The sequence below is a fragment of the Oncorhynchus clarkii genome, chromosome 27 (assembly GCF_045791955.1).
Source record: "Oncorhynchus clarkii lewisi isolate Uvic-CL-2024 chromosome 27, UVic_Ocla_1.0, whole genome shotgun sequence".
NCBI lineage: Eukaryota > Metazoa > Chordata > Actinopteri > Salmoniformes > Salmonidae > Oncorhynchus > Oncorhynchus clarkii.
The window spans coordinates 95,896-114,980 of NC_092173.1; the positions used below are offsets into that span (position 1 = coordinate 95,896).

At 42.2% G+C, this 19,085-nt stretch overlaps 1 protein-coding gene across 4 annotated transcripts in view; it reads right to left on the reverse strand.

Moving 5' to 3' along the window:
• Positions 1 to 81: 81 nt before the first annotated feature.
• Positions 82 to 19,085, reverse strand: part of LOC139386313 (protein IWS1 homolog) — a 33,610-nt gene continuing 14,606 nt past the window's right edge. The window contains exons 7-17 of one of the 4 annotated variants that reach the window (XM_071131832.1): positions 17,588 to 17,703; positions 17,344 to 17,494; positions 17,178 to 17,260; positions 8,507 to 8,636; positions 8,281 to 8,398; positions 7,880 to 7,991; positions 4,410 to 4,469; positions 2,065 to 2,121; positions 1,848 to 1,959; positions 1,444 to 1,590; positions 85 to 819 (exon numbers count right to left, since the gene is read on the reverse strand). In XM_071131832.1, coding sequence (XP_070987933.1) covers positions 1,468 to 1,590; positions 1,848 to 1,959; positions 2,065 to 2,121; positions 4,410 to 4,469; positions 7,880 to 7,991; positions 8,281 to 8,398; positions 8,507 to 8,636; positions 17,178 to 17,260; positions 17,344 to 17,494; positions 17,588 to 17,703 — 1,062 coding nt within the window. In that variant the 3' untranslated portion in view covers positions 85 to 819; positions 1,444 to 1,467. Of the gene's footprint in view, positions 820 to 1,443; positions 1,591 to 1,847; positions 1,960 to 2,064; positions 2,122 to 4,409; positions 4,470 to 7,879; positions 7,992 to 8,280; positions 8,399 to 8,506; positions 8,637 to 17,177; positions 17,261 to 17,343; positions 17,495 to 17,587; positions 17,704 to 19,085 lie in introns of all 4 variants that reach the window. The other 3 variants (XM_071131831.1, XM_071131834.1, XM_071131833.1) reach the window with 3 other exon arrangements.

A 19,085-nucleotide genomic window follows, 5' to 3' on the forward strand; every position in this document is an offset into this window, starting at 1 on the left:
AAGACATCAACAGTGGCCAAATGAGATTGAGAGGAATCTAGCTCAAGGCCATAGGTAACGTTTCAAATAAAGACGACCTAGAGATCTGGTGAAACCCTCTTTATTATGAAAGTAACTTCGGAAACAACCGGCACAGTCAAGACATACAGGCAGCTCCTACGTCTGTACAGCTAGCTTCTTCAGAAACAAAGTAAAACAAAGGCCTAACGTACATTCAATACAGAGCATGGAAAATCCGCGCTATAGAAATTTAAGGCCAACGCTGCATGTCGACACAACTGGAAATTACCTTAAAATCGTACTATAACACCAATCTTCCACACTCCGTATTGAATCTCTAGAGGACCGAAGGCCAACCAGACGGTGAAGCCACACCACTATCATACATTCAGGCTGGCCTGAGGGGGTTTGACGATAGCATGGTCTCATCTATGTGCTTCAGCAAACCGCTTTGACCATCGTCATGCACCATCGTCAAGTTAGAGGAGTTGGCTAAAGCACACAGAACTGGGATCCGGGCCCTAATCAAATGATTTAAATAATTGCATCCTTCCATCCTCCCTTCCTTGGGGGAGCTCTGATATCACAGCTCTGATATTATTAGATCAGTAAAAGCTATGTATTGAAAGCTGTGCTTTCAACCTAGCCGAAAAAGGTTAAAAAAAAAAGAAAGAAAAAAAAAGAACATTTAAATCAGAGGGGCATCCGGTTGCCCTGGACGCTGATCTTCACCGCGTGGCCCGTCTTCGTCATACGCTTTATGTCAGCGAAGCGACGCAACTGTTTGTCCACCCGTGACATGCCCTTCTTAACCGGGGCCTGGGAGACAGAGGGAGGAGAGGATTACAAAAGGAGAGACAGGAAAGTGGAACTACTCTGTCGCAAACATTCACCAAAACACAGTGCGTCTTTGCCACAATATTGGACAGTGGTAATACGGTAGTACCACTACAAGCCTAGCGAGCAAGGTTATTGACACACAAACACACTCGCATCAAATTTGGAATGGTCTGTCGATCTGATATTTCTCATTAAGTTTCGTAACCATATTATTTAAAACTTTGAACACTAAGTTGATTAGGAACACATTCCCACCATGCTGGGCACAAACTCAAGCAACAATGGTATAGCCAAATGTCTTAACCAGGGAAGTTCAAATGTCACAGCTCAAACAGTGTAGTACTGTGTGTTATGTTTTAAACAGGGGACTCATTCATTCATTAGGCGGCTGGGCAACAGTGTGCAGAACCGTTTGACTTGGTAAGTGGTGGGATGGTTGCTCTCCAGTCCACACTGCACACAGTGGCCCTGGGTAGAAGCTTACCCTCTCTCATTCTCAACCTTCACCATTAGTGGGGGTAACAATTAACTGACCTAAGATCAGTTTCTATGGGCAACTTTGTCCAACCAAGGACCAGCAAAAGACATGCAGGTGGCACTTACTGCCCCGTGTGGTGACAGTAGGAATTACAGGGGCATGCCATTGCCATCCACATTGATCTTCACCGCTGTGATGCGCCGCTGTGACCTCTGCTGGGCGATGCGACGCTTGTGCTTTTCCAATCGGCTTATCCCTTTCTTAATGCTTGTCTACAGTCGGGAACCAATCACATTCAGCTCCTTACCGATGCCCACGTCATGTATTGACAAAACATCTAACAGACCCAGTTCAGTCACAACTAACAACTAACTAACAGCTAAAAATGACCTAGAAACGGTTATGTCCGGAATCAAGGATTTCAGGTTGGAGAAGAAAATTGGTCTGATTTATACAGTTAAAAGAAATGGGAAAACTATCCTTTCTCCTCCCTTCTCCCAGGCAGACAGCTGGACGGACAAACACTCACTGCTCTGGACTCGCTCTCCACGTTCCATTTGGGCCGCACAACGTAGTCCTTGTTGGATGGCATGGGCACCCTGGCCCGGGCACAGAACCCAGGGTCGCCTGGGCGCAGAGCTCTGTCGGGCAACAAACACAAGAGGGGTGTCAGCAAAGAGCAACACAGACAACGGACTCAGACACACACACACACACAACATGTGAACACCCAGGTCACTACTCACTTCTCTTCTCCCGTCAGCACTTTCTCCAGGTCTCTATGAGGAGTCTGTCCCCCTGAGCTGTAGGGATAGAGAGAGAGAGAGAGAGAGAGGGGAGAGCGAGATGGGAAGAGAGAGTCTGAGTGACCACTGACTGACCTGGCCACACACAGTTAACGAACAGTAAGGGCAGCTAGCACTCTGCACACTGGTCTTAACACATGCCGTTACTGCCTCTTTCCTGTTCAAAGGTTAGTGTTTGAGAAAGGTAGCAAAGACGGTACAGTAGAAACTGCTTCATCGATAAAAATCCCTGATCATGCTTGTAAGCGATGTCATGGTGACATTGGCTAGCTAAGCTCATGCGCAGAAACACGTCATCGGTTCTAACGGTCGTCTTGTGCCGAACTGCGCATGTCATATCAAAAGGCACTCCTTTGATATGTTGTTTTTGACTCAAATTAAAACGTGTCCGTTGGTCACTTTCACAAGGTTGCAGTAATAACTACTTAAGACATTGGCTCAAATCTAGGTTGTGCTTTTAGATTTGAAGAAAATGAACAACTACAGAAGAATTTTCCCCCTTCTCTCATTGACTTCTCAAACACCAAACCCCAGCCTGGTTTGCTTGGACAGTTTGGCAAGCGTTCCCGGGAAGTCTCAAGATGTTGCGCCTCAGATTTCCCAAGCTTTAAACATCCCAAGGAGCACTGTGCAAGCGATAATATTGAAATGGAAGGAGTATCAGACCACTGCAAATCTACCAAGACCTGGCCGTCCCTCTAAACTTTCAGCTCATACAAGGAGAAGACTGATCAGAGATGCAGCCAAGAGGCCCATGATCACTCTGGATGAACTGCAGAGATCTACAGCTGAGGTGGGAGACTCTGTCCATAGGACAACAATCAGTCGTATATTGCACAAATCTGGCCTTTATGGAAGAGTGGCAAGAAGAAAGCCATTTCTTAAAGATATCCATAAAAAGTGTTGTTTAAAGTTTGCCACAAGCCACCTGGGAGACACACCAAACATGTGGAAGAAGGTGCTCTGGTCAGATGAAACCAAAATGGAACTTTTTGGCAACAATGCAAAACGTTATGTTTGGCGTAAAAGCAACACAGCTGAACACACCATCCCCACTGTCAAACATGGTGGTGGCAGCATCATGGTTTGGGCCTGCTTTTCTTCAGCAGGGACAGGGAAGATGGTTAAAATTGATGGGAAGATGGATGGAGCCAAATACAGGACCATTCTGGAAGAAAACCTGATGGAGTCTGCAAAAGACCTGAGACTGGGACGGAGATTTGTCTTCCAACAAGACAATGATCCAAAACATAAAGCAAAATCTACAATGGAATGGTTCAAAAATAAACATATCCAGGTGTTAGAATGGCCAAGTCAAAGTCCAGACCTGAATCCAATCGAGAATCTGTGGAAAGAACTGAAAACTGCTGTTCACAAATGCTCTCCATCCAACCTCACTGAGCTCGAGCTGTTTTGCAAGGAGGAATGGGAAAAAATGTCAGTCTCTCGATGTGCAAAACTGATAGAGACATACCCCAAGCGACTTACAGCTGTAATCGCAGCAAAAGGTGGCGCTACAAAGTATTAACTTAAGGGAGCTGAATAATTTTGCACGCCCAATTTTTCAGTTTTTGATTTGTTAAAAAAGTTTGAAATATCCAATAAATGTCGTTCCACTTCATGATTGTTGTTGATTCTTCACAAAAAAATACAGTTTTATATCTTTATGTTTGAAGCCTGAAATGTGGCAAAAGGTCGCAAAGTTCAATGGGGCCGAATACTTTCGCAAGGCACTGTATGAAGAAACACCCAAAAAACTAAGATGTTTATTCCTGAACTGGAGAGAGATGTCATTTGAAGAGCAAGAGGATATGACGTACACAGAGGTTAGGCTTAAAAGGTCAGCGGCGGGGGGGGGGGGGCAAATGGCCAGACAACCTTCACTGCTAACTGAGGAAGAGATCCATAGCTATACTCTGCTTTGTGCAAAGATCGAAGCCCTGGCCCAGTGACGCGTTTTAGCTTCTGACAGACATAGTAAGAGTTACAACAGCAAACACTGATCCAACACGGTTAAAATGAAGAGAATCTCCCACACAAACAATACGCTTACAAAGAAGCCTGTCTAACCCTCAACACTGCTCAAAATGAAGCCATACTCACAACAAAGCCTCAGTAACTCGAGGCTCAATCTGACTCTTCTACCATCATTCATACCAACACATATCATTGTCTCTGGGGGAAAAAACATCACCAGATATAACAACCTGGGGGCGGGGGGGTTGAAAATCTGACTGCAGCCAAAGTCACTCCTGTGTCGGAGCAATCATGCAACCACACTGAACCTGAGTTGCTGTGGGGAGAAGACATCTGGTTCCTTGGACCTCTCCACCTTTTGAGGCTGACTGGGGGTGGGGGGGGGGGCACGTTGGGAAGTAGACAGTCATGGAGAGAGAGGGGGATTTGACAAAGATGAGCAGAGTGACACAGTGAAATGAGGAGTGTGAGGACTGAAAAGTAGATGAATATAGAGGACAGGCAGGGGGAATAGATAGGAACAGTGGGACAATGAGCTGGAAAGGGTGGGAGGGGGCTGGTTGGAGTGAACAGACCATGTCTCGTGTGATCCCAGTAGACAACTGCATGCATGTGTTTAAAGGGGTATATTGTATAACAAGTGAGTGTATGTGTGGGACATCAATGAGTGTGTGTTGGGGTTTCCATTCCCCGCCTTAGATTTAATTTGCTGAAAAAAATGAAGCCGACAAATGGCCAGGAGAAACAAAATCCCATTGCAAAATAAATGCGTCTTATTAATTGATGAAAATACCAGTTGATGTAAATACATTTGACAGTCTTGCTTATCGGTCTATAGGTTCATTTGCATAATTTAGTGGAATTAAATTGGCCTGTGTGTATTTCCGTTAGTATCTTATTTATCCAACTATCACAGCCTATATTGTGCAGGATTTCTCCTGCAGCTCCCCAGCTGGAATAAAACCTGCTTTTATAATAAACCCATTTACTGCGCAACAATTCTAAATGCAATGGCCTGTTTAAAACCCCTTTGGTTAAAACCCTTTTGGTGCACAGTTTAAAAAGGACTACTATTTTTATTTCTCAACTAGTAATTGAAGCACAACTATTTACCATTCAAATGCAGGAAACAGGCTATCACCACATCACCCACCAATTCACAATATGAGCTAGAGGCAGTGTGCATTATGAAAACATACTTAATTGTTTGAAACCTGAATTTATTTCATATTTTGATGTATGTCTTACCTTGCTTCAAAGTAGCCTATAGGCTAAATTCAAGCATAGAAACTTGGGAGGAAATTATTTTATAAAGCCTTCATAGGCAGTGCCTGAGTTTCAAGTTGAGGGAAGCAAGCAATTTATCCTACCATTTCTACCATTCTGCGTGCTAGTTTTGATTTTGATAGGAGCATTTACGTGGAACATTTTCATTGCAATAATGTTTTCGTTCCTTAAAATCATTGTCAAGTGGTTAATCATAAAAATTGGAATTAAAATTATATAAATCTGAAAGTTAAAAGTCAACTAATGCGAGTTCACCAGTCTCTTGCCATATGGACACATTGATACATCTTGATCCATTGGCGGCTGAAGAAATGAGCGCATGGAACTCATAGCCTATAGGACAATGCAGCAGTAGGCCTAGAACTTCCATTGCTCTTTCACACAGAGGATTGGTGATTATCGAGGGGGAGATCGTTGATAAGATACTTCAAAATAGCTTACTGTGAGGAACTATAATTGTAATATATTATCATGTTAAAAAAAACAGGTGCAAGTACTTCCTCAACATTATGGAGGACAGAGATACCAGACATGCTCATCACTCACATGGAGCACTACAAACAAAAGACAATGAAAAAATGGATGCATCTCATAAATTATGGTTATAAAATAAACCGTGTAACCTTAGCAGGTAGTGAACTCCGTGAACAACATTTCAACTTCGAGAATGAGAATGGTAAAATGACTAATTAATAGAAAATAAATAACAGGGCAAACAAGATACACAATGAAACAATTGCCATCCCCCCTTCTTGTCTCAACATTTTAAATAATACTCGAGACACTATCTGCACACATATTTTAGATGCTTTTCACTGACAGCCGCAACTCAATAATAGGCTAGGGCTATTGCCACGAGCGCTATCCAAACTGCTTGTGATTTGAAACAATCCACAGCTATTTAAAATTAAAATTAAAAAGATAATGAGCCTCGATTCAGAACTTTTGTGAAATATCACAGCACCGCTGAAAAATATATGGCAAATAGAAATCAAAACTGGATGGTGTTCAGAGATGGATGGGAGAGTTGAGCGAAGCGTAATGGTGGGACTACAAATAACAAAAACAAGATTATACACATTTTACGGACACAGTATATATTACATTCAATGCATTAGGAAAGTATTCAGACACATTTATCAAATCTACACACAATACCACACAATGAAAAAGCAAAAACAGGTGTTTAGAAATGCTGGCAAATGTATTTAAATAAAAAACTGAAATACACATTTACATAAGTATTCAGACCCTTCCCTCAGTACTTTGTTCCAGCACATCTGGAAGCGATTACAGCCTTTAGTATGATGCTATAAGCTTGGCACATCTGTATTTGGAGAATCTCTCACATTCTTCTTCGCAGATCCTCTCAAGCTCTGTCAAGTTGGATGGGGCAGCTATTTTCAGGTCTCTCCAGAGATGATCGATTGGGTTCAAGTACGGGCTCTGGCTGGGCCACACTCCTGCGTCGTCTTGGCTGTGTAGCTTAAGGTCGTTGTCCTGTTGGAAGGTGAACTTTCACCCCAGCTTGAGGTCCTGAGCGCTCTGGAGCAGGTTTTCATCAAGAAGCTTTATGTACTTTGCTCCGTTCATCTTTTCCTCGATCCTGACTAGTCTCCGAGACCCTGCTGCTAAAAAACATCTCAGCATGATGCATGACCGTAGGGATGGTGCCAGGTTTCCTCCAGACGCTTGGCATTCAGGCGAAATAGTTCAATCTTGGTTTCGTCAGACCAGAGAATCTAGTTTCTTAAGGTCAGAGTCTTTAGGTACCTTTTGGCAAACACAGAGGCACTCTAGAGCTCTGTCAGAGTGACCATCAAGTTCTTGGTCACCTCCCGTCTCCCCTGATTGCTCAGTTTGGCCAGGCAGCTAGTACGAGGAAGAGTCTTGGTGGTTCCAAATTTCTTCCATTTAAGAATGATGGAGGCCACTGTGTTCTTGGGGACCTTCAATGATGGAGAAATGTTTTGGAACCCTTCCCCAGATCTGTGCCTTACTTGGACCTCATGGCTTGGTTTTTGCTCTGACAAAACTGTGGGCTCAACTGTGGGACCTTATATAGACAGGTGTGTGCCTTTCCAAATAATGTCCAATCAACTTAATTTACCACAGGTGGACTTCAATCAAGTTGTTGAAATATTTCAAGGATGACTAATGGAAACAGGATGCACCTGACCTCAATTTCGAGTTTCACATCAAAGGTCTGAATACTTATCTAAATAAGGTATCCGTTTTTTGTTTGTAATAAATTTGCAAAATGTTCTTTAAAAAACTGTTTTCGCTTTGTCATTATGGGGTGCTGAGGATTGTTTCTTTTTTAAATCCATTTTAGAATAAGGCTGTAACGTAACAAAATGTGGAAAAAGTCAAGGTGTCTGAATACTTTCCGGAGGCACTGTAGGTTCAGAACAAATGTAAAACATCTTTCTGGTCACGTTTTCCAGCTCCACAATGTCCTAACGGAAACCCCGGGTGCGCGCACATTTACCTGAGGCGTCTTTTTTGCGGCATTTGCTGGTCGAGGTCTCTCTGTTGTCTCTCCTCGCGCGTCATGCCCTTGTAATTAGATGTCAGGCCAAAGATGGGCCTGGACCACTCATCTGTACAGACACAGGAAGTAGCAATACCAAATACTCGAGCAATAACACCAACACTCAAATAAACAAATCTCTGCTACATGCTAACTAGAAGCTGCTGGAACTTGGGGAAAAAACAACACTATGAAACAGTTGAGTGAAAATGAGAGAATTTTAAAAACCCTTTAATGACCTAATTCATTCTTTACTTGACTCAGTCAGACAATACCTGGTCAGCTATTACTTAGGCCAAATGCACATTATTGAATGCACATTTTATATGTTTTTGAGTATAGGTATGTAGGGGACTTACTGATGAGTTTGAGAGCGAGGTCCTTGTTGGGGCGCGACTCCTTGGGGTGTTTGTATAGGAACATGACGGCTCGACCTATCCCGCTGTGTTTGAGAGTCTCCTGACTCACACTGGGGAGCTGGGGGGGGAGAACGGACAACCATTTGAAAACACAGGTCTTTATAAAGATTAAAAACCATGGTGATGTCTGGGCGGGGGTTGCAGAAATGGAATCCCTAGCACTTACTTCCTGGAGGATCTTGAGGAGATCCTCTCTGATTTTGAGGGCCGGAAGACTCTTATCTGGCAACGGGCCGATCCACTCCTTGATAGCCGACATCACCCCGCTGTCAATGAACGTCTCCTTAAGGTCTTGCCTGAACGCACACACATGTCAGACCATATACGCATCCAAAAGACCAAATCACTTAAGTGCTATATGTAAACTCAATGGTACAACATTTTAAATTAAACTCTAAATCATTCAGTCAGAGTTATAAATAAATAAATAAATAAATATATATATATATATATATATATATATATATATATATATAAAAACACACACATACAGTTGAAGTCGGAAGTTTACATTCACTGAGGTTGGAGTCATTAAAACTCGTTATCAACCACTCCACAAATTCACTGTGTCACAATTCGAGGTGTACCTATTTCAATGCCTACCTTCAAACACAGTGCCTCTTTGCTTGACATCATGGGGAAATCAAAAGAAATCAGCCAAGAAAAAAAAGCTGAAATAAATGACTCTACTATTATTCTATAATTTCACATTTTTAAAATAAAATTGGTGATCCTAATTGCCCTAAAACAGGGAATTTTTACTAGGATTAAATGTCAGGAATTGTGAAAAACTGAGTTTAAATGTATTTGGCTAAGGTGTATGTAAACTTCCGACTTCAACTGTACATACACATACACTCATACAAACACATATGCACACACAGTACCAGTCAAAAGTTTGGACACACCTACTCATTCATGGGATTTTTTTATATTTATTTTTTTACTATTTTCTACATTGTAGAATAATAGTGAAGACATCAAAACTATGAAACAACACATATAGAATCATGTAGTAACCCCCAAAAAAGTGTTAAAGAAAACATTTATATTTTAGATTCTTCTAAGTAGCCACCCTTTGCCTTGATAAAGGCTTTGCACACTCTTGGCATTCTCTCAACCAGCTTCACCTGTAATGCTTTTCCCACAGTCTTGAATGAGCTCCCACATATGCTGAGCACTTATTGGATGCTATTCCTTCACTCTGCAGTCCAACTCATCCCAAATTGGGTTAAGGTCGGATGATTGTGTAGGCCAGGTCATCTGATGCAGCACTACAATCACTCTTCTTGGTCAAATAGCCCTTACACAGCCTGGAGATGTGTTGGGTCATTGTCCTGTTGAAAAGGAAATGATAGTCCCACGAAGCGCAAACCAGACGAAATGGCGTATCGCTGTGGTAGCCATGCTGAATAAGTGTGCCTTGAATTCTAAATAAATCACAGACAGTGTCACCAGCAAAGCACCCCCACACCATCTCCATGCTTCCCAGAGAGAACCAGACATGCAGAGCTCATTCATTCACCTACTCTGCGTCTCACAAAGACACAGCGGTTGGAACCAGAAATCTCAATTTTAGACACATCAGACCAGAAGGACCATCATTCCCCCTCAGGAAACTAAAAAGATTTGGCATGGGTCCTGAGATCCTCATAAGGTCCAACAGCTACAACATTGAGAGCATCCTGACTGGTTGCATCACTGCCTGGTACGGCAATTGCGCAGCCTCTGACCGCAAGGCACTACAAAGGGTAGTGCGTACGGCCCAGTATATCACTGGGGCGAAGCTGCCTGCCATCCAGGACCTCTACATCAGGCGGTGTCAGAGGAAGGCCCTAAAAATTGTCAAAGACTCCAGCCACCCCAGTCATAGACTGTTCTCTCTAGTACCGCATGGAAAGCAGTACCAGAGTGCCAAAAAGGCTTCTCAACAGTTTTTACCTCCAAGCCATAAGACTCCTGAACAGGTAATCAAATGGCTACCCGGACTATTTGCATTGTGTGCCCCCCCAAACCCTCTTTTTTGCTGCTGCTACTCTGTTTATCATATATGCATAGTCACTATAACTATACACTCATGTACATATTACCTCAATTGGGCTGACCAACCACTGCTCCCGCACATTGGCTAACCGGGCTATCTGCATTGTGTCCCACACACCACCCGCCAACCCCTCTTTTACGCTGCTGCTACTCTCTGTTCATCATATATGCATAGTCACTTTAACCATACCTACATGTACATACTACACCAAATCAGCCCGACTAACCGGTGTCTGTATGTAGCCTCGCTACTTTTATAGCCTCACTACTTTTATAGCCTTGCTACTGTATACAGCCTGTCTTTTTTACTGTTGTTTTATTTCTTCACCTACCTATTGTTCACCTAATACATTTTTTGCACTATTGGTTATAGCCTGTAAGTAAGCATTTCACTGTTGTATTCAGCGCATGTGACAAATAAACTTTGATTTGATCTCTAGGTCTTCCTTTCCTGTGGCGGTCCTCATGAGAGCCAGTTTCATCATAGTGCTTGATGGTTTTGGTGACTGCGCTTGAAGAAACTTTCAAAGTTCTTGAAATATTCCAGATTGAACGACCTTCATGTCTTAAATGAATGATGGACTGTCGTTTCCCTTTGCTTATTTGAGCTGTTCTTGTCATAATATGGACTTGGTATTTTAACCAAATAGGGCTATCTTCTGTATACCACCCCTACCTTGTCACAGCACAACTGATTGGCTCAAACTCATTAAGGAAAACCTTCCACAAATTGACTTTAACTAGGCACACCTGTTAATTGAAATGCATTCCAGAAGACTACCTCATGAAGCTGGTTGAGTGAATGCCAAGTGTGCAAAGCTGTCATCAAGGCAAAGTGTGGCTACTTGAGGAATCTCAAATATAACATATATTTTGATTTGTTCAACAGTTTTTTGGTTACTACATGATTCCATATGTTATTTCATAGTGTTGATGTCTTCAATATTATTCTACAATGTAGAAAAGAGTAAAGAATAAAGAAAAACCCTGGAATGAGTAGGTGTGTCCAAACTTGACTGGTACTATATATACACACACCAAGTACACAGTAAACATTAAGAACACCTGCTCTTTCCATGACAGACTGACCAGGTGAATCTATTATCCCTTATTGAGGTCTCTTGTTAAATCCACTTCAAATCAGTAGAGACGAAGGGAAGGAAGACAGGTTAAAGAAATGTTTTTTTTTTAAAGCCTTGAGACATGGATTGCGTATGTATACCACTCAGAGGGTGAATGGGCAAGACAAAAGATTAAAGTACTTGAGGAATCTCAAATATAACATATATTTATTTATTTATTTATATTTATATAACCTGCGCACCTGTTTAAGTGTCAAGATCTGCAACACTGCTGGGGTCTTCACGCTGAACAATTTCCTTTGTGTATCAAGAATTGTCCACACACACAACCGTTCAAAGGTTTGGGGTCACTTAGAAATGTCCTTGTTTTTGATCAGAAATACAGTGTAGACATAGTTAATTTTGTAAATGACTACTGTAGCTGGAAACGGCTGATTTTTTAAAAATTGAATATTTACAAAGGCATACAGAGGCCCATTACCAGCAACCATCACATCATGTGTTCCAATTGCACATTGTGTTAGCAAATCCAAGTTTGTCATTTTAATTGATCATTTGAAAACACTTTTGCGGCCTCCCGGGTGGCGCAGTGGTTAAGGGCGCTGTACTGCAGCGCCAGCTGTGCCATCAGAGTCCCTGGGTTCGCGCCCAGGCTCTGTCGTAACCGGCCGCGACCGGGAGGTCCGCACAATTGGCCTATCGTCGTCCGGGTTAGGGAGGGATTGGTCGGTAGGGATCTCCTTGTCTCATCGCGCACCAGCGACTCCTGTGGCGGGCCGGGCGCAGTGCGCGCTAGCCAAGGTTGCCAGGTGCACGGTGTAGCCTCCGACACATTGGTGCGGCTGGCTTCCGGGTTGGATGCGCGCTGTGTTAAGAAGCAGTTGTGTATCGGAGGACGCATGACATTCAGCCTTCGTCTCTCCCGAGCCCGTACGGGAGTTGTAGCAATGAGACAAGGTAGTAGCTACTACAACAATTGGATACCACGAAATTGGGGAGAAAAAAGGGGTAAAAATAAAACGAAAAAAAAAGAAAACACTTTTGCAATTTTGCAGCTGAAAACTATTTAATGAAGCTGCCAGTTGAAGGCCAGCATCCCGGAGTCGCCTCTTCACTGTTGAAGTTGAGACTGGTGTTTCGCGGGTACTATTTAATGAAGCTGCCACAACATTAACAATGTCTACACTGAAGCAAAGGTGGCAGCATCATGCTGTGGGGATGTTTATCAGCGGCAGGGACTGGGAGACTAGTCAGGATGGAGGGAAGGATGAACGGAGCAAAGTAGAGAGATCTTTGATGAAAACCTGCTCCAGAGCACACAGGATCTCAGACTGGGGCAAAGGTTCACCTTCCTACAGGACAACATCCCTAAGCACACAGCCAAGACAATGCAGGAGATGCTTCGGGACAAGTCTCGGAATGTCCTTGAGTGGCCGAGCCAGGCAGGACTTGAACCTGATCGAACATCTCTGGAGAGAACTAAAAATAGCTGTGCAGCGACACTCCCCATCCAACCTGACAGAGCTTGAGAGGATCTGCAGAGAAGAATGGGAGAAACTCCCCAATTACAGGTGTGCCATGCTTGTAGTGTTATAGCTAAGAAGACTCAAGGCTGTAATCGCTGCCAAAGGTTCTTCAACAAAGTACTGCGTTAAGGGTCTGAATACTTATATTTTTTTTATTAAATATTTCTAAAAACCTGTTTTTGCTTTGTCATCATGGGGTATCGTGTGTAGATTTATGAAGGGGAAAACAATTTAAGCAGTTTTAGAATAAGGCTCTAACATAACAAAATGTGGAAAAAGTCAAGGGGTTTGAATACTTTACGAAAGCACTGTATGTGTATACACACCACCAGTCAAAAGGGGTTCTTTTATTTTTTGTATTTCCTACATTGAAAAATAATAGTGAAGTCATAAACAGGTATATGGAATCATGTAGTAAGAAAGTGTTACCCCGAATCAAAATATATTTTATATTTGAGATTCTTCAAGTAGCCACCAAACGCCTTGGTGACAGCTTTGCACACTCTTGGAATTCTCTCAAACAGCTTCATGAGGTAGTCACCTGGAATGGATTTCAATTCAATGTGCCTTGTTAAAAGTTAATTTGTGTAATTTCTTTACTTCATAATGTATTTGAGCCAATCAGTTGTGTTGTGACAAGGTAGGGGTGGTATACAGAAGACGGTGTTTTACCAAGTCCACATTATGGATCAGTCCAAATAAGCAAAGAGAAACGACAGTCCATCATTACTTAAAGACATGATGGTCAGTCAATCTGAACAATGTCAAGAACTTTGAAAGTTTCTGCAAGAACAGTTTTAAAAACCAAGCGCTATGGTGAAACTGGGTCTCATGTGGACTGCCACAGGAAAGGAAGACCCAGCTTTACCTCTACTCTAGAGGATAAGTTCATTAGAGTTAACATGGTCGAATTGTTGCAAAGAAACCACTACTAAAGGACACCGATAAGAAGAAGAGACTTGTTTGGGTCAAGAAACACAAGCAATGGACATTAGACCGGCGGAAATGAGTCCAAATTTGAGATTTTTGCTTCCAACCGCCGTGTCTTTGTGAGACGCAGAGTAGGTGAACGGATTATCTCTGTACGTGTGGTTCACACCATGAAGCATGGAGGAAGAGGTGTGATGGTCAGTAACTCAACAGGACAATGACCCAACACACCTCCAGGCTGCGTAAGGGCTATTTGACCAAGGAGAGTGATGGAGTGCTGCATCAGATCACCTGGCCTCCACAATCACCCGACCTCAACCCTATTGTGATGGTTTGAGATGAGTTGAACCGCAGAGTGAAAGAAAAGCAGCCAACAAGTGCTCAGCATATGAGGGAACTCCTTCAAGACTGTTGAAGCATTCCTCATGAAGCTGGTTGAGAGAATACCAAGTGTGCAAAGCTGTCATCAAGGCAAAGGGTGGCTTCTTTGAAGAATACAAAACAAAATATTTTTAGATTTTGAAATACTTTTTTGGTTACTACATGATTCCATATGTGTTATTTCATAGTTTGTCTTCATTATTATTCTACAATCTAGAAAATAAAGAAAAACCCTTGAAGGAGCAGGTGTTTCCAAACTTTTGACTGGTACTGTACACACCAGTGGAGGTTGCTGAGGAGGGCGACGGCTCATAAGAATGGCTGGAACGGAACGAATGGAATGGCATCAAACCACGCTTCTGATTTACTGATTTTATTCTACTCAGTCTGCTGCAGCCATTACCACGAGCCCGTCCTCCCTAATTAAAGGTGCCACGAACCTCCTGTAATACACACACACACACACACACACACACACACACACACACACACACACAGACAGAGTGTACAAAACATTAGGAACAACTTCCAAATATTGAGTTGCACCCCCCCTTTCCCCTCAGAACAGCCTCAATTCATCTGGGAATGGACTCTACAAGGTATCTAAAGCTGGATGTCCTTTGGGTGGTGGGCTAGTCTTGACACCAACAGGAAACTGTGGGCATGGAAAACACAGCAGCATTGCAGTTCTTGACACACTCAAACAGGTGCGCCTGGAACATACCACGTTCAAAGGCACTAATATTTTGTCTTCCCATTCAACCTCAATGGCACACATACACAATCTATGTCTCAATTGTCTCTAGGCTTAAAAATCATTGTTTAACCCGTCTCCTCCCCTTCAACAGCCTTTCTTAAAGTATGTTAATGGTGGGTCGCGATGTGTCAGAGTAAATGTATAATTATTTAATGAATTATTGGAATTGATTTGGCCAAGTGCAACTGCGGTCTCTGCTCAGTTTGGCAGCTGCGCGATAGGAAGATGCCCTGGTCTTTTTTCTGGAGTTTTGTTGAAGATCACTCCGCGACACACGCTGCAGCGTTGTGGTTCAGCAGCAGGCGATGCGCTGTGGTTCAGCAGCAGACGATTCGTAGTCGTTCAGCAGCAGACGATGCGCTCTCAACTACAGACTCGCCATCAAATAGTGTCATGCTACAAGTTCTGACTGAGCTCAATCGTCATGAAAAGCCAATACACCGATGAGTTTCTCCCTCTTTCACACAAACTTCGAGAAATAACGAGAAGCTCCCTCAATGTTTTTTGTTCGGGGAAGCGCTTAGTAATGAGTCAATCAAAACGAACAAATTCCTATAACGACACGTCCTGATCAAACATCCACAGCGTGACGGTGTACCCAGGGAATTATTTCAGAACAGGGCAGAATGCTTCAGGAAAGTGCTTCCACAGTGGAAAAGTCAGTCAGCTAGCAGGGCATTGTCATTCTATAAACAGATGATGAGCAGAAATAAGGGAATACTAACTCTCATAGTAGTATATGAGAGTTTCTCTTTAAAACAATCCCCTGGCCTTGTACACAGCTAATAGCTAACGTTAGCCAAAGCAAGCTAACTAGCTACTGATAAGTGCAACCCTAAGTAACAGTACAGATGAAGATGAAACATTCAGGCCTACTGTACATTTTACTGTATAAATTATTGTTGAAAACTAGTCTAGGTTGGAACTGTTGCTGTTAAAATACAAGTCATCATTTTTATTCTGAACTGGAATAAACTGATTGAAGCCAGATACTTTTTGAGACAAACGCACACACAGTTCTGGGTTGCTCATCTGCAGCAAGAAGCCATCTCCTGTCTGCCTGAGAAAGCAGTACATGTTCTGGTCAAGTTTGGCACCACATGTCCATGTCAGTCAGGATTCTCAACTCTGGATTACTTAAACACGTACAGAAACAGTCTCAATGCTGAGCATGACCTCGGTGTTGTACTGTCAAAAACTGATCCCAGAATAGACCTGCTTGTTGAAAACATCAACCAGCCACACACCTCATTAGGACTGTGTGTGTGTGTGTGTTTCCTGGTCTACATCTGTGTGATTGTTTTTTTAAATATTTTATTTATTTAAATTTAACCTTTATTTAACTAGGCAAGTCAGTTAAGAACTATTTCTTAATTACAATTATGGCCTATGGCGGCCAAAACTGGTCAACGCTGGGATAATTGCGTGCCGCCTGTGGGACTCCCAATCTCGTCAGGATGTGATACAGCCTGGATCAATCAGTTTGTTCCAGTTCAGAATAAAAATGACGACTTCTATTTTAACAGCAACAGCTCCAACCTAAACTTTCTTTCGACAATAATTTCTACAGTAAGATGTACAGTAGGCCTGATCATTTACTTACGGTTGCACTACCAAAAAGCTTGCGTGTCAGTTCTGTTATGCATCTGTGTGATGTGATCAATCAGTTTGTTCCAGTTCAGAATTTAAATTATTTATTGAATTTTAACAGCAACAGTTCCAACCCAGACTGATATGTAAGAGTTTTTAAATGGGGGAAAATAAACATGAAAAGCTATTGGATATGGCTATTTAATTTCATTGTTATTCGTTTTTGGCTACCATTGCATTTGTTTTATGCATAAGGGCAATAAAATGTACCAATATTTACGTATAGTTTAATACGTTCCTAAGCTTGGGTCTCAGGAAATGAGAATTTCTCATTTGGGTTCCAGGCTGAAAAAGTTTAAGAACCCCTGATCTACAGATTGAGGTGGAATTAACAAGTGACATCGATAAAGGATCATAGCTTTCACCTGGTCAGTCTGTCATGGAAAGAGCCAGTGTTGCTAATGTTTTCTACACTCAGTGTCTATAGACTAGGCTTGTGGTAGTATTGAGAGCCATGGATGGACTCACTTTTTTAGGTGCATAACTACAGTGGGGAGGAGGGTCAGCTTTTTTAACGCTGGCTTCTTCTGAGCGTTCAGTGTTCTGTCCTCCTGTAAATCACATAGAATGGTACACCCACACAAGCATTGTGAAGACCTATGACAGAACACACATTTTGGGGCCAGAACATCACCTCTGCAGCTTCTGTCATCTTGGTGATCATAGCGCTGACCACGTCATCAGCATCACTGATGAACGTTCCCCCGTCGCGGTTCCGTCGGCGCTTCCCGCTCTGGGCCTTCTTACGAGCCAGCATCACGTCGAAGTCCGACATGAAACTGGTGCTGAATAGAAACAGAGTCAGCCATGCTTCCACTATAGAATGAAAGTATAGTGGCAAGTGGAAATCGACTGATTGAAAACATTGAGATACTCACTCTTGGCCACCACCCCTGTCCACGCCCTCATCAGAGTCAGAGTCATCTGCCATTGCTTTCTTCGCAGAGGCCTGAGATTGGCTCTTATCCCCCTCCAGATCCTCCTGATTGAAACCCTATTGGTGCAGAAAAAACAACGTCAGCCGTAGGGAACTTGAATCAGATGCAGTATAGTTTTGGTGTTTAGACAATTCCCGAGAGAGAGTCCCTAAACCTTTGGGGGCGGTTTCCCAGACACATTAAACTTGATTTATGATTGGGAAAACGACCCTTGGTGTTCACAGATCTGAAAGGACTGGCTATGGTTGTTTGACCTTTTCACATTTGAAAGGTTCTAGGGTAAATGTGTTTTATGGGGAATGCATGACCCCAGGCTGGCAACAAATGAATTCTAAGTGTTTTTAAAGGCTTGCTCCAATCTTCAACCAAACTTACTGTTTCCTTCATTGAAAGTATTCAGACCACTTCACTTTTTGTTACGTTACAGCCTTATTCTAAAATGGATTAAAAATAAAACTCAATCTACACACAATACCCCATAATGACAAAGCAAAAACAGTTTTTTTTAAATACACTTTTACCCATTTATTAGCTAAAAACAGAAATACCTTATTCACATAAATATTCAGACTCTTTTTACTCAGGTGCACCCTGTTTCCGTTGATAATCCTGGAGAAGTTTCTACAACTTGATTGTCTACCATTGGTGTCTACCTGTGGTAAATTCTATGAATTGGATTTGGAAAGGCACACCTGTCTATATAAAAAATCCCACAGTTGACAGTGCATGTCAGTTATAAATTATACTTTGGATGGTGTATCAATACACCCAATCACTACAAAGATGCTTTGTCCTGAATACAAAGCATTATGTTTGGGGCAAATCTAACATCACTGAGTACCAATCTACATACTTTCAAGCATGGTGGTGGCTGCATCATGTTATGGGTATGCTCTTCATCGGCAAGGACTAGGGAGTTTTTTAGGGGGGATGAAAATAAACATTATAGCGCTAAGCACAGGCAAAATCCTACAAAAAAAATATAGTTCAGTCTGCTTTCCAACAGACACTTGGAGACAAATTCACCTTTCAGCAGGACAATAACCTAAAACACAAGGCCAAATTTACACTGGAGTTTCTTACCAAGATGACAAATGTTCCTGAGTGGTATGACCGGTTTGACTTTAATTGGTTTGAAAATCTATGGCAAGACTTGAACATGGCTGTCTAGTAATGATCAACAATAAGAGTTTAAAAAACAAAACAGGCAAATATTGTACAATCCAGGTGTGCAAAGCTCTAAGAGACACTGTATATTTGTGTTTTATTTCTCAATATTCTTTAAAAATATATAATTTATTTTACTTTGTCAGAGTATTTTGTGTAGATTCAAAATAAATAAATCTATCCATTTTAATCCCATCTTGTATAAACAAAATGTCAAGGAGTTTGACTACTTTCGGAAGGCACTGTATCTACCTCATACTCCTCCTGCACA